The 25,732-nt window shown below is 34.8% G+C and overlaps 1 protein-coding gene across 2 annotated transcripts in view; it reads left to right on the top strand.

Annotated features, from left to right (window-relative positions):
* LOC141459375 (uncharacterized) overlaps nucleotides 1-25,732 on the top strand; it is a 198,528-nt gene that overhangs the window by 78,327 nt on the left and 94,469 nt on the right. For both annotated transcript variants that reach the window (XM_074138403.1, XM_074138404.1), the window contains exons 35-46: nucleotides 836-868; nucleotides 3,099-3,149; nucleotides 3,301-3,387; nucleotides 4,780-4,848; nucleotides 5,236-5,301; nucleotides 9,172-9,228; nucleotides 10,062-10,130; nucleotides 11,159-11,209; nucleotides 14,111-14,173; nucleotides 16,108-16,641; nucleotides 18,974-19,111; nucleotides 21,140-21,214. In XM_074138403.1, the coding sequence (XP_073994504.1) occupies nucleotides 836-868; nucleotides 3,099-3,149; nucleotides 3,301-3,387; nucleotides 4,780-4,848; nucleotides 5,236-5,301; nucleotides 9,172-9,228; nucleotides 10,062-10,130; nucleotides 11,159-11,209; nucleotides 14,111-14,173; nucleotides 16,108-16,641; nucleotides 18,974-19,111; nucleotides 21,140-21,214 (1,293 nt within the window). The remainder of the gene's footprint in view (nucleotides 1-835; nucleotides 869-3,098; nucleotides 3,150-3,300; nucleotides 3,388-4,779; nucleotides 4,849-5,235; nucleotides 5,302-9,171; nucleotides 9,229-10,061; nucleotides 10,131-11,158; nucleotides 11,210-14,110; nucleotides 14,174-16,107; nucleotides 16,642-18,973; nucleotides 19,112-21,139; nucleotides 21,215-25,732) is intronic.

The following is a 25,732-nucleotide window of genomic DNA, read 5'->3' on the forward strand; positions in this document are numbered from 1 at the left end:
TATATGAACTCTAAAAAACTTTTTCTTACTGCAATTATTACAAATCACAAATTTTCTTAAACTAAACGTGACTTTATAGTCAACAAGGGATTAAGACAGAGGGATGCGCTTGCATGCCTTCTATTCAACTTGGCCCTGGAAAAAGTAATAAGAGACTCAGGCATTCAGACTACAGGCACGATATTTACCAAGTCCGTACAGCTGTTAGGATATGCGGATGATATCGATATAATAGCAAGATCTCTTAATTCGTTGATGGAAGCCTTCCAGAATTTGCAAAGAGCTGCGTCTCGCATAGGCCTTGTAATAAACGAGGCAAAGACAAAGTACATGTTTTCTGGAGATGGCAGAGGGCCCCCTGGTACGGATGTCTGCGTGGGCGCATCTAGGTTTGAGAAGGTGAAAGAGTTCACGTACCTCGGATCCTTAGTTAGCTCATCTAACGGCGCATCCGCTGAAATACGGAAACGAAATAGCAGCAGCTAATAGGTGCTATTTCGGACTCGCTAAGTATATGAGAAGCAAATTCCTATCTCGTCAGACCCGATCCAGGCTGAATAAGACTCTTAACATATGCATCACAGACCTAGACAATAAGCAAGCAGGATGAGAGGGAACTACTAATCTGCGAAAGAAAGATTCTCCGCAGGATATTTGGACCAGTCAAAGATGGAGAGGTGTGGAGGATCCGAAAAAATAGAGAGCTTAGCGAGCTATATGCGGAGGCAGATGTGATAAAAATTTATGCCTGATTTATTTATAATTACCATACTTTATTTTTAATACATTTAAATGGATACCTATTTCTAATTTTGATTTTATTTCTTTGCTTTAGAAAACCAAGGTATTGGAAGATACTTCAAAGATTGTAAGTTTGAAAAAATAATTACGAAAAAATTTAAACAAAATATGACTAGTATGTTTACGTTTATATTATTAAAAGTTTGCTCCAATTTTCATATTTTAATTAAAAATGGTTTGTTTATTCGCCAATTCTCAGAGGGTAAAAGGTCTGCGCTGTAAGCGGGGTGTTCAGGGCTTTGCGGCAAAATATTATTGACGAAAGGCAGATGAAATGAATTAACAACCGGGAGCCCTAACTAAAGAAATTCATTACAGAAAAGCTTATTTATTACTAAGAAGCTTTAAGTATACTTATTTAGTGGGTCTGCTTACCGGACATAGTGATACAGAAAGCAAATTGGACCTACTACGAGGGTCGTTTGAAAAGTCCGTGCAAAGTCAGAGAGATAGCACTACTGGCGCGTATCGAGGTTATGTTTAGTTAGTAGCATCTCTTGGAAGAACACACACCAAGTTTCAGCCAGATCGGTCTATTTCTTTGTGTTTGGCATTCGTTTGAATCGAGGAAGTCGAGTGATTTTCAAAAAATGGACGAAAAAGAATTTCGTGTGTTGATTAAACACTACTTTATGAAAGGCAAAACGCCTCAGGAGACTAAAGAGAAGCTTGATAAACATTATGGTGACTCTGCACCTTCGATTAGAACAGTTTATAAGTGGTTTCAAAATTTTCGGAGTGGCCATATGGGCACAAGTGACGCTGAACGTTCTGGACGCCCTGTTGAGGTTACTACTCCAGAAATCATTGATAAAATCCATGATATGGTGATGGATGACAGAAGAGTAAAGGTGCGTGAAATTGCTAGTGCTGTGGGCATCTCGAATGAACGGCTACATAATATTTTGCATCAACATTTGGACATGACAAAGCTATCCGCAAGATGGGTGCCGCGATTGCTCACGCTTGACCAAAAACGAAATCGTGTGAAATGTTGCAAGGACGGTTTACAGCTGTTCCAGAAGAATCCGCAGGACTTTAAGCGTCGTTTCGTCACTGTGGATGAAACATGGATACATCACTACACTCCTGAGACCAAAGAACAATCTAAACAATGGGTTACCAAGGGGGGAATCTGCGCCAAAAAAGGCGAAGACCGTTCCTTCGGCCGGAAAAATTATGGCGACTGTCTTTTGGGATTCGCAAGGAATAATCCTCATCGACTATCTGGAAAAGAGTAAAACTATTACAGGTGCATATTATTCATCGTTATTAGACCGTTTGAAAACCGAGCTGCAAGAAAAACGCCCACGATTGGCCCACAAAAAAGTCCTTTTCCATCACGACAACGCACCAGCTCACACCTCAGCAGTTGTGGTCGCAAAATTAATGGAAATAGGGTTCCAACTCGTTTCACATCCCCCCTATTCTCCAGACTTGGCTCCCTCGGACTACAATTTGTTCCCTAATATGAAGAAATGGTTGGCGGGAAAAAGATTTTATTCAAACGAGGAGGTGATTGCAGAAACGAATGGCTATTTTTCAGACTTGGACAAATCCTATTATTCGGAAGGGATCAACAAACTAGAGCAGCGTTGGACGAAGTGTATAAGCCTAAAAGGAGACTATGTTGAAAAATAAAAAAGGTTTACCCCAAAAAATTAAGTAGTTTTTATTTTTGCACTCACTTTTCAAACGACCCTCGTAGTGGCTGGCCTGAAGAGATCAATGAAGACAGTTTGAACTCCAAGCTAACTGCCATTATTCTGCACTCTCCCCTTGGTGGGAGTACAACGTACGCGATCTTTCAATTCAAGTTTCTTTTCATCTACATAGGGTGCCATAATGTTTCAGGCCATCATTTCTTACCAAAAGGGTTATTTTCCCTTACAAGAACCAAGATTTCTCCAACGAAACGTAGAGAACACGTAGAATAAGTATGCAGTAATGCTTCCCAGGCGACTTTTGTGGCCTATATTGGCGCTAATAAATGTGCTCTATGCCACCACTAGGTTAACGCTTGAAACAATTCGATTCCAATACGCTGCGATGGTTGTGGCCACATCCAACTCGTAACTGCGCATATCCTAGAATTATTAGAGAATTGTTGCTCTGGTATGATTAGGATTTTTTCTCTCGGTATTCCCTAGGCGGAATAGTATTCAAAAATTTTTTAAAAAATTGAAATAGAACCAATAAATGTTTAATTTAATTTAAAAAATTTAGTTTAATTTAACTTTTCTAATGAAAATTATTTAAACCCTCTAACTTATCTAATTATGGTTTCTGCAAACTAGGAGGACAAGAAAAAAGAGAAAGCTCACGCCTTGATCGCCTACTTAAATTATGTAAGTACATTATTATTTTAAATATATCACCTGGCACTTCACATGGTCAGCTGGAACCACTTTTTCAGGGAGCTTGATTGAGTGATTTTTTTTTTTTTTTTATCTGCAGAAATGAAGGATCAAATTTTTTTAACTTTATTGTTTGTCACAGGTAATTGGTAAAATAAAAGCTAGAAAATTTAACTATTACTCCGAAGAAGCAATCTACAGCAGGTTTCTACGCCGAGTACTGCACCAAGTAAGCAAGTAAAGTAACAGGGTGACCAGAGTTATATGCTCCACCCACTTTTTTTTTAAAACGGCAGGAAATTTCGAAAAAATAGAAAACACGTATTTAATCATTTTTAGTCCAGTTTATTTTCAGTGATTGACCCATTTTTTTAAACCCCTGTATCTCGAGATACAGCATCCAACTTTTGTTTTTCAAATGGAACGATACATTTTTTTGTTGCATATTTTTATAGTATTTGAGCTCCTAAAAAAAACAAAAAAAACATTTTTTTGAAATCGGTTAGGTTTTTCAAAAGTTATGGTAATTTAAAATATGAAAAACAAATTTCAGTTTATTGTCAAAATTACGTTATTTTTTTTTAAAGAATTTGCTCAAACTGGGCACAATCAACGGATAGGCAAGCCAAAACTCTGGACTTCCGCACTTTGCTTGTAGCAGCACTTATGGTGGCAAAGTCCAAAATCTAGGCAGACTAGAGCTATTCGACGTTCAGGTTGTTTTTTTCTACAAACGTTTGGTGTGGAATTTTAGGAAATCGAACTAATCGGCCCATACTTCTACAGAGAGAACTTAACTGTTGGAAGGTATCTAACTTTTTTTTTTAAGAGACATTTTGCCAGTTCTGCTTGAAGATGTTCATCTAAAACGTCGGCTAGATATGTATTTTCAACAAGATGGTTGCCCGGCATATAACGCGAGAGTTGTTCGAGGTTACCTGGATAGAAATTTCCATGAAAAGTGCTTAGGGACTCAATGTCCCATCGAATGGCCACCTCGATCTCTGGACTTAACCCCAATGGACTATTTTTTGTGGGGATGTCTAAAAATAAAGTGTACAGTATACTTAATCCCGTGGCTTCAGTTGATGATCTGAAACGTCGAATAACTCTAGCCTGCCTAGATCTTGACTTCACCACCATAAGTGCTGCTACAAGCAAAGCGTGGGAGTCCACAGCTTTGGCTTGCCTATCCGTTGATTGTGCCCAGTTTGAGCAGATTCTTTAAAAAAAATAACGTAATTTTGACAATAAACTGAAATTTGTTTTTCATATTTTAAATTACCATAACTTTTGCAAAACCTAACCGATTTCAAAAAAATGTTTTATTGTTTTTTTTAGGAGCTCAAATACTATTAAAAATATGCACAAAAAAATATAACGTTCCATTTGAAAAAACAAAGTTGGATGCTGTATCTCGAGATACAGGGGTTTAAAAAAAATGGGTCAATCACTGAAAATAAACTAGACTAAAAATGATTAAATACGTGTTTTTTATTTTTTCGAAATTACCCACGGTTTAAAAAAAAAGTGGGTGGAGCATATAACTCTGGTCACCCTGTATATTGTAAACAGTAATCAAAGAAATTCACTATACTAACAGGTTTACTTTATTTTCTAGATTCAGCTATTTATTGCAAAACATTTGCAATTTCCGAACAAAACAGATTTGGAACTTATCCTTAATCATGTAAGTTTTTTTTTAATTTTAGTACAATTAATTATCATGAACAAGAAAACCACCAATTTGTATGGTGTTTTGAAATGTTTAGATTTCTAACGCTATTATGGTCATCAGTCCGAGTTTAAAAAAAAAAAAGCCAAGCTCAGGACAAAGTTATCAAAAAAGCATAAATTCGGATTTTCATCCATCAATATAGAGGTGGATTCTTTTGTTTGATGTTGAGAAAGAGACTTCCATTGAGAATTTTCGTTGTTACATGTTACATGACTAAGTTAGTTATATTACAGTGACTAAGGATGAATTAAAATCCGAGTCAAGTGCCAGAAAACCTACCTCATTAGTTATGCTTAATACATTATTTTTCATTAATTCAAATTTCTGTTTTATTTTCAGATCTGGCGCCATCACCAGAGGTTGAAAACAGTGTATGATCCAAAAATTAATTCGTTATTATTGAGGGTATTATTATCTTTTATTTTTATTTTAACTGAGACTAAGGGTTAACTGAGTTATTAATAGGGAACGGATTCGTATGTATTTACATATTTTTTTCTAAGCAATTTACAGACGTTTTTCAACTAGAAGTATTCATACTGACACTTTTTAAGCCGTTTGAGTCTACTTTTATTTCACATATTTCCACATATTTGGATGTTATCGCATATTTATACATATTTGATTAAAATAAATAAATATTTCTACATATTTAATCAAAATATGTACATATTTTCTCATATTTTTCATTTTGGGCATATTTTCATAATTGGGAGGTGGTTGACAGGAACTGTGAACCACAGACTGTAGGGCTGTGAATCACAGTGGGTACAATGGTTATTGTAATTTACTCAGAATGCTGCTAAACAGTGACGGGCACTTGTTAGTTCTTTGAAGTTGTCTGACGTTGTCTGTTCTTTCAGCTCGTTCGTTGAAGTGTCCAATTCATTTCGTTCGGTCACTTAGTGTATTCTTTTTTGGGTGAAATGCCACGAACATCGGCCTCAAACAAACAACTGGTTGCTAAATATCTTCGCGAGTTTCCAGCAGAACTTTTTCGAAGTGATGGAGACATTTTGTACTGCGCAGCTTGTGACAAGCGCGTTTCTTGCTCTCAACGTTCCCAAGTCACCCAACATATTGCCACCAGATCGCACATAGAGAATAAAAACAGAAATAAAGAGAGGACGTCCTATCAAGCCTTCCTTACATCTCCATCATCAAGTAAGTCTACTCTGAGTACAGATCTGTGTCGGGCTTTGGTTAGAGCAGATATCCCTTTCCACAAACTTAAAAATCCTCATTTCAAAGGATTCTTAGAGACCTATATTGGGAAAAAAATGCCTGACGAGAGCACTTTGCGGAAAAACTACCTGGAAGATATCTATAAAGATACACTAACCAAAATTCGAGAACCTATCAAAGATGGACCGATTAGGGTGTCAATTGATGAAACCACTGACGTTGAGGGCAGGTATATTGCCAATGCTGATGTTCTTTGTTGTATAAATCATTATAACTTGTAAAAACAAATTATTTTGTTCCTAATAAATTATTATAAATTGTAAAAATGTTCTTTTCTTGCATAAATAATTATAACTTGCCAAAAAAAAAAAAAAATCCATTTTCATAAAAAAAAATGTCCATTTTACTTAAATATTCCAGAAAATATTTTAAGAAAATCACATATTTTCCACATAATTGACGAAAATAAATGCATATTTTAATTAAATATTTGGCATTTTTAAATACATAAAAATCCGTTCCTTAGTTATTAAGCTTGAGTTAGGTTTAGTGCTTTGACTAATCAACTTCTGTTTATTAGTTCATCGATTGATTGATTGCCTTTGACTCATCAGTGGATGTAGCTTTTTCTACCATTATTTCGATAAAATAGGCATAGCCGATTCGCCCAGATGCCTTTTTTGTGCGATTGAAAGAGATGGCAGCGGATGCTCCTTACGACAGTCACTCTACTGTAGCTGAATATTATTGGGCTACACTCTGAAATGATAAAAATGATTTTAGAGGCATAAGGGCACACTAATATACAGGGTGAACCAGTAAGTATTGTCCATAGGCCTTCTGTGTGTAGTACATCTAAAGTGGAGTTCAATGACGTATTGGCCAACTTCATATTTTCCTCTGTTCTTGAGTGACGTCACTTTAAATTTGTTTTCTAAAATCATTACTTTTTTCCAATAAAAATGTTATTACTCAGAAAGTTTTAGTCCGAATTCGATTCTGATGATACGGTTAGAAAGGCAGATAAATTTTATAAAAATTGATACCATTTTGAAGCATAAGTTATTCTCCAAACAGCCTCAATCTTCCTCCGGATGCTGGAAAAATAATAGTAATCGAAATTTTCAAGAAAACTCATTAGGCCCTTATGTGATCATTATCAGACCTAGGTGCTGGCACTTTTTGTAAAAGTTTCCTTGTTTAATGGGCTTTCAAACGATCTACTATTTTCCAGGATTCCTTTTATCTTCGTATGAGAAATTACGTTTGTATTATCAGAAAACGTATTCACGAGCACTCAACAGTGTTATGGTACGATAGAAAATTTTAAAACCAAGGTAACAGATAAGTGAAGTTTATTTGTAAGGCACCTAGTTGTACTGGTTAATACCTAATTCAGATACAACGATTATCTGTTAGAGGGTTCAAAGGGTGGTTAAGGCTTATTTACATTTTTTCTTTTTCAACAGTGTATTGTGTGTGAAATTGTAATTTGGAGTAAATACAAACTATATGAATTTTTTTTTTATAAAAATAGTTCTTGTTTAAAATATTTCCTAACATATTCTCAAATATTTCAGAATTTAGATTTTTTTTTTTTAGTGCAATTTGTAACTTTTGACTTCCTAATTTAAGGAGAGTCTACATTAAAATTGACTACTAGTCCATCTAAAAGAGTTTTCAATGAATTAAACAACTTGATAACCAACACTGTAGAGTGCTCGTGACCACGTTTTCTTGTAAAACAAACGTAATTTCTCATTCGAAGATAAAAGGGATCCTGGAAAATGATATACCGTTAGAAAGCCTATTAAACAAGCAATCTTTTACAAAAAGTGCCAGCACCTAGGTCTGATAATGATCACGTAAGGGCCGAATGAGTTTTCTTGAAAATTTCGATTACTATTATTTTTTCAGCATCCGGAGGAAGATTGAGGCTGTTTGGAGAATAACTTATGCTTCGAAATGGTATCAATTTTTAGAAAATTTATCTGTCTTTCTAACCGTGTCATCAAAATCGAATTCGGACTAAAACTTTTTGAGTAATAACATTTTTATTGGAAAAAAGTAATGATTTTAGAAAAATACTTTAATGTGACGTCACTCAAGAACAGTGGAAAATATGAAGTTGGCCAATACGTCATTGAACTCCACTTTAGATGTACTACACACAGTAGGCCTATGGACAATACTTACTGGTTCACCCTGTATACTAACAAATCACCAATTTGCGTTCTGAAATTGATTTACCATTAATTATGCATTGAATGTTAGTTGAATATTGATCAAAGTACTCTGTTCCTCACATTCAGTAGTTCACAAACATTATTTCTGTTTCTTCCTATTGTGATAGAAGCATTCATTGCACATCATCAATACGATAAATATTTTTCCACTCCATTCTCTGTACGGTTTTAAGTCATAGCTGTGGTTTGTAGCTTCGGTTTCAAATATATTTTTCCAAATAAGTTGGAGGCGTCATCTTATGAATAACTTCTCAACTTCTTCCTGGAGTTCTGGTTTGATCTGAAAGTGTTGCAGATCTTGGCTGAGTTGATCGTTTTAGATTTAGTAAGAATAATTCATCAACACATTTATGGGACTCAAGCTGTCATTACAAACAAAGCAAAAATTCTCCTTATAATATTCTATTTATTTATTTTTTTCAATATTTTCATTTTTGTTAAGTATTATCGCTATTAAATGATTGGTTCGCTGTGTTCCAGTTTCTTTTCAGTTTTTTGTTTATCTGAAACCTACTGATTCAATTTTTTTTCCAAAATTTGTCTTGCCATGACTGATGAAATCATTGATAAAGAAATTAGGTCTTAATCTAAAACAATCTCTCTGTCTAAGTATTACTTGGTGTTACTACCTGTTGCTGAGTGCCATCCTGCTCGAGAATCCCTCGCCATCTCATTCCCTAACCACTAATTTCGGACGTCCATAATCCTACATCATTTGCCGTACCACCCATTCATCTAAATTATGTCTGCCCACCTATTTTCTTTTCTTTCCATTAGCACTCTAAAACGATGTAGCTTTTTTTCTTTTTAAATAATTAATCAATTTGTGTATTCATTTATTCAGGCAGGAAAACCTGCAATTAACAGAAGAATGATGTGCTTGATAAAAGCTCTTAAGAAGGTAGGTTTCACTAATTTAGTTTAGTGTAAACTCATATACTGAAAACAAGTCCCAAACAGTTCTGGTGTACATCCATCTCAGGACTTTCTATCACAGCAAAATCATTCATTGCTAACGTGCCTAACATTATAAAAAAAAACTATACATATCATCCCTTTTTACTCAAATGACCCACTTAAATCTAATAGTAATACCGTTTGAGAGCGATTCAACTAGTTTCCACTTATCTCATGACTTGCAACCAGGATGAAAGAGGTCTTTGCAACTCATCTAGTTACGGCATAAATTTGCCATAGCACCTTTGTTGCATAGCAGGTTAATCTGAACTATCTTTATGTTGTCTACCATTATTAAGATGGCTCCTCTACCTCGTAACCTTCAATGCTACAGGAGGACTAGCGGGTGCGCATATCTAGAGGCCCAGAAATGTTTACCAATTTACCTCTCATTCTCACAGCACTTCCAGTACCCAAGGCACAGATTTTCACCCACGGCAAACTTGCGTGCGCCATTGGCCTAAGTTAGGTTAAATAATGATGCGGTGTTTTAGGTGTATGTGATACACCTGAACCGCTCTCAAAAATCAATAAATAAATTCCTCCAGGCGGACCGACAGTTTACTGTTATAAGTACGTGATTGCTGAGGTACTTGGTGCCTAAGTTCCCAAATAGCTCTGATTGAAAAACAATCTCTACAACTGCTGTACACAATTATCGCTCATTATTAATTATGAATTAAATTCCACCATTCCATTAGGCCCCTTCTATCTGAAGTATTTATAATTAAGTAAAACATTCCCAATTATTAATTTTAAAGTGGTTTTCAATTGCAGCAAGATGCGCTATTTCGTCACGAACAGTCGATTCTCATCTTTCACAAACTGGTGCCACCATACCTTAAGGTAAAAATCATTGTACTTCTTATTTTTTAAAAAAAAGACATCATTGTCTCAAATTATTGGCGCCCGTACACCTCTCGGAGCACTGCCGGCATTGGGTCAGTGTCCTTCAGTTACAGTCAGCACTGTCCATCACCGGACAGGGCGCTGAAAGAGGGCTCGAGCTCCTTTCAAAGAGGTTTCTTCTCGATCACGTCAACAAAAACTGACGCAGAGATCCTGCGTTCGAATCCAGCCGTCTGTCATTATATTTTCTCTTCTTAAGAACCTCTCACTATCCGATGAAAGGTAGTGTTGTCTTTAATGAAAAAAAAACACTGTCTAGAGGATGAAAGTGCAATAAAAATTGCTTCAGACTCCAGAAGGCGCTTCAACGTCTAAGATCATTGGCACCCGGAGGCTTTTTAAATGTTCGACCTGCAGAAAATTCTATCATTACAGACATCACTGTCCATCTCCAGATAGTGCTTCTATCCAGTAAGAAGTAATCTTCTTCCAGTAAGAAGCTTCTAGGAAGAGAAAATCTAATGTCAGGCAGTTGGGTTCCGTATAGAAACCAACCCACTACACCAGTGGTTCTTAACCGGTGTTCCGCGGAACACTGGTGTTCCGCGAATATGGTCCAAGTGTTCCGCGAAATTTCAATTTTAAATGTATTGAAGATTAGAAAATTTTCTTATTTGTAGCAATTTTATGTTCATTATTTGATTAATTTAATTTTCAGAATTTATTTTTTAAAACTATGTAATAATTTATCCTTTTTAATTTTAATTAATACATACATCTTTTTTGAAAATTATATTCGATTTTTTATTATTCATTAATTTTAAGTTCTTGCTAAATGCCGATTTTCAAATTATTTAATGTTAGTGTTCCGCGAGAAAAATATATACATAATTGTGTTCCGCGTCTTTGAAAAGGTTAAGAACCACTGCACTACACTTTGAAAATCCACACAGTAAATTCCTTCCCTCAAAAACTTGTATTAATTTTTTTTTCATTAAGTTGCTAATGATTTTGTTTTTATACAGTACGACCCAAATCAGAACCATATCTTGTATCAGCAGTTCGATGAAGCAAAGGTAATTATTATTTAATTTTCTTATTTATTGAATTAAAATTTAATTTCCCAGCTAAGACCAATGTATAATTGTAATATCTGAAAATATTGCTGCTGTTAATAAGAAATTGTGTGACACATTAACATGTCTTATTGTTACTTCAATTCTCACGTTTGTAACTGACAAAGTCTGTTCATAACATTTGAATTCTTACTAATTTAAAGCCTTCAATATACAAGAAGGAGAAGAACAAGAACAACAATTTCAGAAAACGCCGTGTTTGCCCCTTTTTTGGGCAACGTTTTTCCCAAAATCTATTTGATTTAATTTACTGCGAAAAATTACCCTTATAAAGAAGGATATGCTCTTCATGTTAAGGAAAATTTAGGAATTTTATGTTTTGTACAAAAAAGAGAAAAAAAAATTGTCCAAGTTGATTGTTTTTCAAAAGTTCGCTTTTTCATGCAGATTTTTTATGAGCACCCCCTTTTTACCGGACAGTTTTAATGCAGGTGAGGGAACCTATATTAAAGAAGGAAAACCGAATTACAGATAAAGCTAGGCGAACAAGCTTTCGTACAAACTTCTTAAAGTCAGTTACCTGAAAAAAGTTATTAAAAAAAAAAAAGACTGGTCTTATGTTTGCAGTGTAACAAATTTAGAGATGTGCTCGTGTTGCCGCTGAAAAAATTATAACTAGACACCGTTTAGCAATTTTTGTATTCAATCAACAGACATCCTTCAAATTATACATTAGAATGTATATTTCAAACGCAAACTTATTAGACCAAATAAAGAACTAGTTCTGCAATTTAAAACTAGACCTACGAGGGTCGTTTGAAAAGTCCGTGCAAAGTCAGAGCGATACCACTACTGGCGCGTATCGAGGTTATGTTTAGTTAGTAGCATCTCTTGGAAGAACACACACCAAGTTTCAGCCAGATCGGTCTATTTCTTTGTGTTTGGCATTCGTTTGAATCGAGGAAGTCGAGTGATTTTCAAAAAATGGACGAAAAAGAATTTCGTGTGTTGATTAAACACTACTTTATGAAAGGCAAAACGCCTCAGGAGACTAAAGAGAAGCTTGATAAACATTATGGTGACTCTGCACCTTCGATTAGAACAGTTTATAAGTGGTTTCAAAATTTTCGAAGTGGCCATATGGGAACAAGTGACGCTGAACGTTCTGGACGCCCTGTTGAGGTTACTACTCCAGAAATCATTGATAAAATCCATGATATGGTGATGGATGACAGAAGAGTGAAGGTGCGTGAGATTGCTAGTGCTGTGGACATCTCGAATGAACGGGTACATAATATTTTGCATCAACATTTGGACATGACAAAGCTATCCGCAAGATGGGTGCCGCGATTGCTCACCCTTGACCAAAAACGAAATCGTGTGAAGTGTTGCAAGGACGGTTTGCAGCTGTTCCAGAAGAATCTGCAGGACTTTAAGCGTCGTTTCGTCACTGTGGATGAAACATGGATACATTACTACACTCCTGAGACCAAAGAACAATCTAAACAATGGGTTACCAAGGGGGAATCTACGCCAAAAAAGGCGAAGACCGTTCCTTCGGCCGGAAAGATTATGGCGACTGTCTTTTGGGATTCGCAAGGAATAATCCTCATCGACTATCTGGAAAAGGGTAAAACTATTACAGGTGCATATTATTCATCGTTATTGGACCGTTTGAAAACAGGGCTGCAAGAAAAACGCCCACGATTGGCCCACAAAAAAGTCCTTTTCCATCACGACAACGCACCAGCTCACACCTCAGCAGTTGTGGTCGCAAAATTAATGGAAATAGGGTTCCAACTCGTTTCACATCCCCCCTATTCTCCAGACTTGGCTCCCTCGGACTACTATTTCTTCCCCAATATGAAGAAATGGCTGGCGGGAAAAAGATTTTATTCAAACGAGGAGGTGATTGCAGAAACGAATGGCTATTTTTCAGACTTGGACAAATCCTATTATTCGGAAGGGATCAACAAACTAGAGCAGCGTTGGACGAAGTGTATAAGCCTAAAAGGAGACTATGTTGAAAAATAAAAAAGGTTTACCCCCAAAAATAAGTAGTTTTTATTTTTGCACGCACTTTTCAAACGACCCTCGTAAATGTACAGGAAATCAACAACCAAAATATTTTCTTTGTGTAGAATGCATCAAACCAAAACATTAACAGTATTAAAGTTTGATGGATACGGGCCGACAAAATTTTAAAATATTTTGGGCTAGAACTCAACACATGCATAAATGGACTCCACAGATTACACTGAAATTAAGACAAGTCTGCCAAGCTATCAGACAATTCGGTCCTCGTAATCAACTCAGAGAGAAATATCTCGATTACGTACCACAGCAGTACTTCCAAATATAACCAACAGCTAGTAATAATTTTAAATATAGAAGTTGTATATTATTTGGTTTGTTGGCATTTTAATTGTTTTTGTAAAACGAAAACTGCTGAGAAAAAATATATTCTTTCTTCTTTAAAGTGCCACTCTTGATACGGTTAGTACAGTAAAATTAAGAATAAAATTCGTTGCCCAAATTCATAATATGGAAAAAAAAAAAAATTCCAATATTTATTCAGATTTTTTTGATAACCCTCCAACGAAATTTACTTGAACTTGTTTATTCTTATTGCGCGTAATCATATTTTTTGGAATAATAACTTTTCTTTTTGTGAACGTAGACTTTAAGCAGAGATAGACTAATCTCTAGGCTCTAAATTTACCGTAATATTCTTGTAGACATATTTAATACGGTGGCTAATTTGCATTTGGTAAGAAATTCAAGGATTGAATAGAATTTGTAAGTTAGAACCTTGAATGAAAGTCGTATGAGTTCTTTTAAACCAAATTTTTACAATTTAGTATTCAATATGTTATCTGATTGATTTATTCTGTTTTACAGAAAAAACGGAAAGTTAACGATGCTTTACCAGATATCCCAAAAATTAAACCACTCATAAAATATGTAAGTTTTATTGTTTATCTATTCAATTCTATACTATCTAAATATTTCCAGCTATTTTGACTATTTTCAAGTCAAAGTTGCTTATAGAGTCGTGTTGTAAGCGTTATTTAGACGAAAATCGCTAATTATCTTTTAAATTTTTTGAAAGATTCTTGAATATTGGATGTTGTTAAATAAATATCGTTATGAATATGATGGTTTAGTTTTCGACCGTTGTTGATAGATTTTTCTTGGGAATATTGAGGAGCGGTCAATAAAATTTTTTGTAGACAATTTTTATGTATATACAGGGTGACCAGAGTTATATGCTCCACCCACTTTTTTTTTAAACGGCGGGAAATTTCGAAAAAATAAAAAACACTTATTTAATCATTTTTAGTCCAGTTTATTTTCAGTGATTGACCCATTTTTTTAAACCCTTGTATCTCGAGATACAACATCCAACTTTTGTTTTTCAAATGGAACGTTATATTTTTTGTTTCCATATTTTTGTAGTATTTGAGCTCCTAAAAACAACAACAAAAAATTTTTTGAAATCGGTTAGGTTTTTCAAAAGTTATAGTAATTTAAAATATGAAAAACAAATTTACGTCAAAATTACGTTATTTTTTTTAAAGAATCTGTTCAAACTGGGCACAACCAACGGATAGGCAAGCCTCCGGACTCCCACGCTTTGCTTGTAGCAGCACTTATGGTGGCGAAGTCAAGATCTAGGCAGGCTAGAGTTATTCGACGTTTCAGATCATCGACTGAAGCCACGGGATTAAGGATACTTTACACTTTATTTTTTTAGTATCCCGACAAAAAATAGTCCATTTGGGCTAAGTCCGGAGATTGAGGTGGCCATTGGATCGGACAATGAGTCCCTAAGCACTTTTCCTGGAAATTTCTGTCCAGGTAACCTCGAACAACTCTCGCATTATGTGCCAGGCAACCATCTTGTTGAAAATACATATCTAGTCGACTTTGTAGATGAACATCTTCAAGCAGAACTGGCAAAATGTCTCTTAAAAAAAAGTTGGATACCTTGCACCAGTTAAGTTCTCTCTGTAGAAGTATGGGCCGATTAGTTGATTTCCTAAAACTCCACACCAAACGTTTGTAGAAAAAACAACCTGAACGTCGAATACTTCTAGCCTGCCTAGATCTTGACTTCGCCACCATAAGTGCTGCTACAAGCAAAGCGTGGGAGTCCAAAGTTTTGGCTTACCTATCCGTTGATTGTGCCCAGTTTGAACAGATTCTTTAAAATAAATAACGTAATTTTGACAATAAACTGAAATTTGTTTTCCATATTTTAAATTACCATAACTTTTGAAAAACCTAACCGATTTCAAAAAAATGTTTTTTTTGTTTTTTTAAGGAGCTTAAATACTATAAAAATATGCAACAAAAAATATAACGTTCCATTTGAAAAACAAAAGTTGGATGCTGTATCTCGAGATACAAGGGTTTAAAAAAATGGGTCAATCACTGAAAATAAACTAGACTAAAAATGATTAAATACGTGTTTTTTATTTTTTCGAAATTTCCCGCCGTTTAAAAAAAAAGTGGGTGTAGCATATAACTTTGGTCACCCTGTATATAACTGGCGTTTCGACAAATTAATTGCGTTCTTCACAGTAATATAAATTTGTAGTTATATGATCAACTATGTATCATAATTGTGGATGTTTGTTTATATCAGTTGCGATGCAAAATCGCTCGAATTTCTAGGATATATTTTTTTCCTACAGATCTAATCATAAATTGATACAAGCATTAACTGAAAGTTTAAAGCCTAATATGCATACTAATAAATTTAGTAAACATATTTAATTGGTAGCAAAATTTCAAGATGGAGAGAGGGAAAAAACACAAGACTTTTTTTTACACACTAATATTTTTATTTTGTATTATTTTTTTTAAATTTTTTGTTTCTGTTTTTTGTTTAGACCACTGTTAGGTCTAAGGGTATTATCAAGAAGGATGCCGATAAGGTCATCAAGAAAGTAGCTTCAGTAGCCTCTAGTGAATCTATCTCGTATTATACAGCAAAAGATGGACAAGAAATAAAACAGCACAAACTATCAGAAGATCGAAGTTCAGATGAAGAAGAACAAGATCCAACTTCAGAAAAACAAGATCGTGTTCTAGCAGCTGTAACTGAAAAGATACGTTTCTCTATGATTAAACACGTGAGAAGAGAGCTATTAGATCCCATACAATACGACATTGAATCCTTTTACGACCCGTCAATTAAGAGCGAAGATTTTGCTGCTACCATACCGGTCAACGACCATGGTCATACTACAAAACATTCTATGAGAGATAAACGTGGGATAAGATCAGAAGCAGAACACCCGCAATATATATTCGATGAAGAGAAATCCACTGATGATGGTATTTTCCAAATATGTTCAGATCGGGAAGTTGAATCAGTAGTCAGCATTTCTACAGTAGATAAATTTTTCCCTGGATTCTGTGAGGTATTACCATTTTTATTACTTTTCTTTATAGAAATAACATTCTCTTCCTATTACAGGATGAACTAGATTTGAATTAGCATCAATCCAATTTCTTTTAATTAGGGGAAATATTCTTAGTTATTGATGGTCTCTGATTTTAGTCTCTTTTTTGAAATTCCCTAAAGGACCTGGGAATTCATCATGTGAATGAGGTGCTACAGATCCGGTTTCATTGAGTGCTAAAAAAACTGTTGATAGAAAAGATTCTAAAGCTTTAGTAAAACAGAAATCCATGACGAAAAATAACTATGTACATCAGCGAATAAAAATTATTCACTAAATTTTAAAAAAGGCATGTTTTGTTATCAACTGAAAACTTTCGCCGTGCTAGACGTATTTAAATAAGTTTAAAAAATAAAAACCATAAACTGAATAGTTTCAACAAAAACGTCTGTCTACCCAGTCAAAAGTTGTCTTTAAGGTTTTTCAGGGTTTTTTTATTTTTCAATATTTTTAACTTCGTCATTTCATAACATTCTTGTAGTTCTACATCTGAATAATTAATTTAGGCAAATTTATTGTACGAGGGTCGTTTGAAAAGTGCGTGCAAAAATAAAAACTACTTAATTTTTTGGGGTAAACCTTTTTTATTTTTCAACATAGTCTCCTTTTAGGCTTATACACTAGTTTATTGATCCCTTCCGAATAATAGGATTTGTCCAAGTCTGAAAAATAGCCATTCGTTTCTGCAATCACCTCCTCGTTTGAATAAAATCTTTTTCCCGCCAGCCATTTCTTCATATTGGGGAAGAAATAGTAGTCCGAGGGAGCCAAGTCTGGAGAATAGGGGGGATGTGAAACGTGTTGGAACCCTATTTCCATTAATTTTGCGACCACAATTGCTGAGGTGTGAGCTGGTGCGTTGTCGTGATGGAAAAGGACTTTTTTGTGGGCCAATCGTGGGCGTTTTTCTTGCAGCTCGGTTTTCAAACGGTCCAATAACGATGAATAATATGGACCTGTAATAGTTTTACCCTTTTCCAGATAGTCGATGAGGATTATTCCTTGCGAATCCCAAAAGACAGTCGCCATAATCTTTACGGCCGAAAGAACGGTCTTCGCCTTTTTTGGCGTAGATTCCCCCTTGGTAACCCATTGTTTAGATTGTTCTTTGGTCTCAGGAGTGTAGTGATGTATCCATGTTTCATCCACAGTGACGAAACGACGCTTAAAGTCCTGCGGATTCTTCTGGAACAGCTGTAAACCGTCCTTGCAACATTTCACACGATTTCGTTTTTGGTCAAGCGTGAGCAATCGCGGCACCCATCTTGCGGATAGCTTTGTCATGTCCAAATGTTGATGCAAAATATTATGTACCCGTTCATTCGAGATGCCCACAGCACTAGCAATCTCACGCACCTTCACTCTTCTGTCATCCATCACCATATCATGGATTTTATCAATGATTTCTGGAGTAGTAACCTCAACAGGGCGTCCAGAACGTTCAGCGTCACTTGTGCCCATATGGCCACTCCGAAAATTTTGAAACCACTTATAAACTGTTCTAATCGAAGGTGCAGAGTCACCATAATGTTTATCAAGCTTCTCTTTAGTCTCCTGAGGCGTTTTGTCTTTCATAAAGTAGTGTTTAATCAACACACGAAATACTTTTTCGTCCATTTTTTTGAAAATCACTCGACTTCCTCGATTCAAACGAATGTCAAACACAAAGAAATAGACCGATCTGGCTGAAACTTGGTGTGTGTTCTTCCAAGAGATGCTACTAACTAAACATAACCTCGATACGCGCCAGTGGTGCTATCTCTCTGACTTTGCACGGACTTTTCAAACGACCCTCGTAGATGGTTTGTGCGAGAGTTATCAGTATATTGATCGGTTCTCTCTTATGTATAATATTTATAAAGATTATTTTATAATATGAAAATTTTCGCATTTTATGAAAAATTGACAAACTGAAAGTGCGACGTCACTGATCCGTTTATTTGTGATTTACTTGACTAGAATTCCAATAATTTCCTTTGAACTAAGTAAAATTTCAAGAAAATATTTCTTGTATTAAGAATAATAATAATTTTAGAAGGTATTTGAGAGAGGTGAATACAAGTTATCTCTTTTTTCAGAGAACATTGTACTCAGGCTTTCATTGAAACATCATATATGCGTAAAGGCTATTTCATTTATAGTAATGAATCTCCGTTATATAGCTGAAATCATCTAAAGCATACAAGAATTTAGAACAATTAAAATGTTTTAACTTTAAGAAATTCTACAAAAGAGAGGGTCTCATATTGATTTCATATCGCATTTTTTTTATTTAATTTTATGTTCATAGGAGACAACCTCAATAGAATCATTGAAGAAAAGAAAAAAGGTTCCAACATATTTTCCAGTTAATGAACTAGAAGACCTTCACCATGTTAGCCTAATTAATCCGTACGTGTTACTCGAAGAAATGGAAAAAACCATATGGGTGTGTATCATTTAAAGTAATGTATGATTGAATACTTTTGCAAATGTAGTAAGACAATCAAAAGTCTGAGGCAAAAATGCCAATAGTCGAATAATGAAATTATGTATTAGCGTGCAAAGTAGAGCCAAGCAAAGTAAGGTATTTGAAGAGATGGAATCACGAGAGATTGGGCTTGCTCACATACAGAGGATCTCTTGAGGAAAGCTTTAATTTTAAATAAGTATAATTCTCTATTTATTTCTATACAGGGTATACAAGGAGGAGTGGTCGAAACTTCGGGAGGTGATTCAGCAGCTCAAATGCAACAAAAAATATTCTATTCACTAAGGCCTGATTCTCAATAGTGTCCAAGATATTTGCTTTTTTAACTTTTTCGCCATAAAAACGGCCGTAACTTTTCTATCCTTTGCCCTACAACAAATCTCCTTATTCCACACGAAAGAGCATTAAATTTCCTATAAATTCGCTTGTCTAAAAATTTCGTTCTCTATGATTTTTGTTAAAATTTTCAACTGCATTTTTTCAATGGTTAATGAATCAAGGAATCACATAATTTCAGAAAAAGTTGCGCATTTATTCAGCTTCAAGATCATATGGATTTTTTTAGTTTTTAATAAAACCCTACCCCGAACAGAGGGGGTGTAAATGCAGAAAACTGGGATTTCGCGTAACCGACTTTTCACTACTAATTACTCAAATATCAATTTTTACCATTTTAGTAACCATTTTAGTTTAGAACAATTATTATTTTATAAAACGGAAGTAAAAAATAAAACACAGAAGTGAAAAAGTACAATAGGCAGTTGCCTAGTTAAAATTGCTACAAAAATCGTTCGAACTATTCAAACAAGGAAGTGGGAAAGAATTGTGGCAAATTTTTAGTTTCTTGACTACAATTGTTTGCGCAACATATTTTAACGACATAATGGAGGTTTTTTTCATCAAAGTTAATTAATAATAATTCAAAACTAATCAATTTTTGGAGAAGGAACAAAAAGAATATAACCATTTTATTTTTGAATTATTATTAATTAACTTTGATCAAATAAAACCTCCATTATGTCATTAAAATAAGTTACACAAACAATTGTAGTCAACTACTGCGTTTTATTGCTACTTTATTTTTTACTTCCGTTTTATTAAATAATAATTGTGAAAAACTAAAATGGTTACTTTTCTTTTTGTTCCTTCTCCAAAAATTGACATTTGAGTAAATTAGTAGTGAAAAGTCGGTTAAGCAAAATCCCAGTTTTCTGCATTTACACCCCCTCTGTTCGGGGTAGGGTTTTATTAAAAACCAAAAAAATTCATATGATCTTGAAGCTCAATAAATGCGCAACTTTTTCTATAATTGGGTGACTCCTTGATTCAATAATCATTGAAAAAATGCAGTTGAAAATTTTAACTAAAATCATCTAGAACGAATTTTTTAGACATTAAAGTAAAAATTTCATTGTTATAAGAAACGTTTTGAGGCTCTGTATTGAGCAAATTTATAGGAAATTTAATGCTCTTTCGTTTGGAATAAGCAGATTTGTTATAGGATAAAGGATAGAAAAGTTACGGCCGTTTTTATGGAGAAAAACGCGAATATCGACGGAAAAGTTGAAAAATGCAAATATCTTGGACACTATTGAGAATCGGGCCAAAGTGAAGAGAATATTTTTTGTTGCATTTGAGCTGCAGAATCACCTCCCCAAGTTTCGACCACTCCTCCGTGTACACCCTGTATACAGTTTAACTGCTTGCACCCTAGAACTCTTTTGCAGTCTAAGGAGAAGGAGGGATAAGTCCCCTGAAACTAGTTTGACTGCTTTGCAATCTCTAGTTTTGTGATATAAGATCTTTCGACATTTTGAGACCATGCAAAAAAAAGATGGTTTCCCCACACGAGACAAAATGTTAGGATTAGAAAAATAAACCATCTTTACGGCTGAACGTACCACGCCAGCAGGACCCACCTCATGTTTTAATCTAATTTTACTTAGGTATACATATACATATATTTTTTTTTTCTTAATTTCACAGAGAAAGAGGAAACAGATTTTGGATGAAACACTAAGAGTTCCTACACTGGCTGCGATGCTTAAAGGATTAACTAACGTAAGTGTAACTAATAACGATTGGATAAGTTAAAATTCTAAACATGGATAAATTGAATGAGTTTTAGTCATATCCAATAGATTATTTTAATAAATACGATTTTCATCGATTATTTGTTTTTCTTTAAAATCTTAACCATTTTTTAACCGATTTGTTGAATTATAACAATTCTCGCTACTTGATTTAGTAGCCTTTTAACATCAATTTTTGAACAGAATTTTATCCTTATACCTATATGATCTATGATCAGACTAGAAAGAAGAAAGAAAAAAAGATTGTTGTAGCAGACATTCTTCAGGAAGTATCTTAGAAGTTTTTCAACATCCTCATATTGTGAATTATCTCCTACAGTACCAGGCGTAATTAAAGAGAGATTTGGCTTATCCTTCATATTAAACAGGTTCATACGAAAAACTTCAGAAACAAAAATGAAACCTAAAAATAGTCTATACTAAGATAATGATAAGCATTTCCATATTAGTTGACCAGGTTGTTTCCTGTCCCCAACATTCTTTTCAATTTATATAAATGATTTGCCTGACTTTATGGGAGGGGTGGAGTGCTTTTAGGAGATCTCAACATTCGTGTACTACTGTATGCGGTTGATATTGTACTGATTGCCGACAAGCCGGAGATTTTACAGCAAATGATTAATTCATTAAGAAGGTACTGTCAAGATTGGGGTTTATGTGTGAATTTGGGAAAATCAAAAATTTTAATTTGCAGAAAGAAAGGCGGAAGATTAGCAAAGAATGAACGGTGGTTTTTTGAAGGACAAGAAATAGAAATCGTTAAAAAATATAAATACTTAGGAGTTTAGTTAACGCCTTCACTTTCCTTCGTTCCACATTTAAAAGAAAAATTAGGTGTAGCTAAATTTGGCCTGAATAGTACTTGGTCCTAGATTGCTGTCTAATCCCAAAGTTCCACTAGATTGTAAATACAAATTATTTTATGCAACTTCGCGGTGTGTATTATGTTATGCGGCACAGGTGTGGGGTTATAAAAAATATGAACATTCAGAAAGGCTTTAGAGATTTTTTGTCAAAAAGTTATTTCACCTCCCTCCTAATACTGCTAATTATGTATTAAATTTAGAATTAAATCTTTGTAGTATGTATGCTTACACTTTGCAATTACATTTTAAATATTTAATAAAGATAATGAAATTACCAGAGGGAAGGTTGCCTAAAATGATAGCTGAGATAGTTGTTTTTCTTTGGGGGGGGGGGCGCATCGACTGCTGAGGTCATTAGCGCCCCTAATCATTGAGATAGTTATTACGAGAAATACGTTATGGTATGAAACACTGAAAAATTTATGTACTCGTTTTGACATACCTTTTATAAAAGTTAATAATAATTCTGTGATTGCTTGGGAAGGAAAATTAAATGCAATAATGAGTAAATTAGGGATAGAGGAAATGATAACTGCACAGTCAAAAGCAAGAAATGGTATCCACCATAAAGTCTATCCAAAATTAACTTGCTATCCAGATTATTTTTCAAACAGGCAATTCGGTGACATAGAATTAATATTAAAAGCCAGAACAGAGACATTGTGTTTAAACTATTGACCTTTTAAACCTGATACCAGCCATTTATGTACACTGTGCAACCTTAATCAAGTGGAGGATATAGTACACTTTGTTTCCGTATGTCCTATTTTAACTCCATACCGTTTAAAGTATTTTAATAAAAAAAAATCTTACTGAAAATGATTTGTATGCAATATTAAACGGTTGGAATTGGAATAATTTATGCAATTACTTAAAAGAGGCCTTACATTATAGAAGATTAATAATTAATGAATTTAATTGCGACTAAAATGTTTTATTTAGTTAATTTCCTTTTTTTGTAAAAGTATTCATTTTTTTACCCAATAGTGGATTATTTTTATTTTTTTCCAAAATGTGTTGTATTTATGTTGTATTGTATATAAACGAAACTCAACTCTGCGGACGGAGTACGCTCCATGCACTTGAGTGTTATTATTATTTTTATTTCTGTAATGTAATTTATGTATATAATTGAAATTAAATAAACACTTATTATTATTATTATTGTTATTAGTTGACCAAGAGTGTTATATCTTTAAAAGTAGTTAGCTGAACATTTAAGTGAATAGAAAAAATTAAATTAATACTGGAAGATTCTTATAGATTACGAGGGTCGTTTGAAAAGTCCGTGCAAAAATAAAAACTACTTAATTTTTTGGGGTAAACCTTTTTTATTTTTCAACATAGTCTCCTTTTAGGCTTATACACTTCGTCCAACGCTGCTCTAGTTTGTTGATCCCTTCCGAATAATAGGATTTGTTCAAGTCTGAAAAATAGCCGTTCGTTTCTGCAATCACCTCCTCGTTTGAATAAAATCTTTTTCCCCCCAGCCATTTCTTCATATTGGGGAACAAATAGTAGTCCGAGGGAGCCAAGTCTGGAGAATAGGGGGGATGTGAAACGTGTTGGAACCCTATTTCCATTAATTTTGCGACCACAACTGCTGAGGTGTGAGCTGGTGCGTTGTCGTGATGGAAAAGGACTTTTTTGTGGGCCAATCGTGGGCGTTTTTCTTGCAGCCCGGTTTTCAAACGGTCCAATAACGATGAATAATATGCACCTGTAATAGTTTTACCCTTTTCCAGATAGTCGATGAGGATTATTCCTTGCGAATCCCAAAAGACAGTCGCCATAATCTTTCCGGCCGAAGGAACGGTCTTCGCCTTTTTTGGCGTAGATTCCCCCTTGGTAACCCATTGTTTAGATTGTTCTTTGGTCTCAGGAGTGTAGTGATGTATCCATGTTTCATCCACAGTGACGAAACGACGCTTAAAGTCCTGCGGATTCTTCTGGAACAGCTGCAAACCGTCCTTGCAACACTTCACACGATTTCGTTTTTGGTCAAGTGTGGGCAATTGCGGCACCCATCTTGCGGATAGCTTTGTCATGTCCAAATGTTGATGCAAAATATTATGTACCCGTTCATTCGAGATGCCCACAGCACTAGCAATCTCACGCACCTTCACTCTTCTGTCATCCATCACCATATCATGGATTTTATCAATGATTTCTGGAGTAGTAACCGCAACAGGGCGTCCAGAACGTTCAGCGTCACTTGTGCCCATATGGCCACTCCGAAAATTTTGAAACCACTTATAAACTGTTCTAATCGAAGGTGCAGAGTCACCATAATATTTTTCAAGCTTCTCTTTAGTCTCCTGAGGCGTTTTGCCTTTCATAAAGTAGTGTTTAATCAACACACGAAATTCTTTTTCGTCCATTTTTTGAAAATCACTCGACTTCCTCGATTCAAACGAATGCCAAACACAAAGAAATAGACCGATCTGGCTGAAACTTGGTGTGTGTTCTTCCAAGAGATACTACTAACTAAACATAACCTCGATACGCGCCAGTAGTGCTATCTCTCTGACTTTGCACGGACTTTTCAAACGACCCTCGTATTTCTATTATGAGAAAACGGAGCGAAGAGGTGCCCAGGCTATTTCAATCTAGAATGTACATAAACCATCTAAACGTGATGACTTTGTAATCGGCCTTTTTCTGCAAATATGCTCTGAAACAGAAAGAAAGAAAAATCAATCATACATCTGTAAAAGTGTCAAACAGACTCTCAGCATTATATAAAAAATAAATGATAATGTATATCGGAGGAAATATTTAAACAGTTGTTTAAAAATTAAAACAAGTGCAGAATATATTCTTGAAGTAGCTTGATCTAACTTTGCATTATATTTTATTTTTTAAATTAATAGGCGTCAATATCTAAGATCCGGAGATTTTCCCAGTATATTGCTAATCTCCACTTCTGAATTCAGTTGGTACGAGTAAAAACATTCGCATGAATATTCTTCTACTCTTACATAGGAAGGGTATAACTAGGATGAACTGAAAACTCTTCTTTTAGTTTAAACGGTAATCGAAAAGAGCAAGCTCAGCAAGAACGTTTTAATAACGAACTAAACGAGTACCGTTTACACCAAACGAACACAGAATAATGTTCTTGCTTTTGTTCTTAGGCTCTAGTTCGTTTGGTTTGAACGTAGCTTAACCACTGGATCAACCGCATATGACCAAATGAGAGGAGCTCCATCCTTGATATCTATTGCGGAAATATCCATTTTGAGATTTCCTAAATATGGATTTTTTTTTTTTTTGCAAACTGTGTTAGGCCACCCTCAGCTCTCGAGGGGCAACAAATACATCTGGAGAAGGCAGGCTCAGTGGAGACACGGGGTGGGTAAGGAGAAAAGTTAATTCAAGGAAGGGGAAATATGATTAATAATAATAATCTAATAGCAATAATAGTGACTTGAATTAAAATAATACTTTTATAATGAGGAAAAAACTTAACAAAATTAAAATTAAAAAAAAAATAGTTACCTAGTAACAGCTCCTCAGTTAGCGAACCTGTGTTGTACGACCCTATAGGCCGATACTCTACCGAGTCATCTACACTAATACAGCAATAATGAATTTTTAATTGATGTCACCTATACTTA

Source organism: Rhodnius prolixus, unplaced genomic scaffold (assembly GCF_049639745.1).
Source record: "Rhodnius prolixus isolate KJV_2025 unplaced genomic scaffold, Rpr scaffold_11, whole genome shotgun sequence".
Lineage (NCBI taxonomy): Eukaryota > Metazoa > Arthropoda > Insecta > Hemiptera > Reduviidae > Rhodnius > Rhodnius prolixus.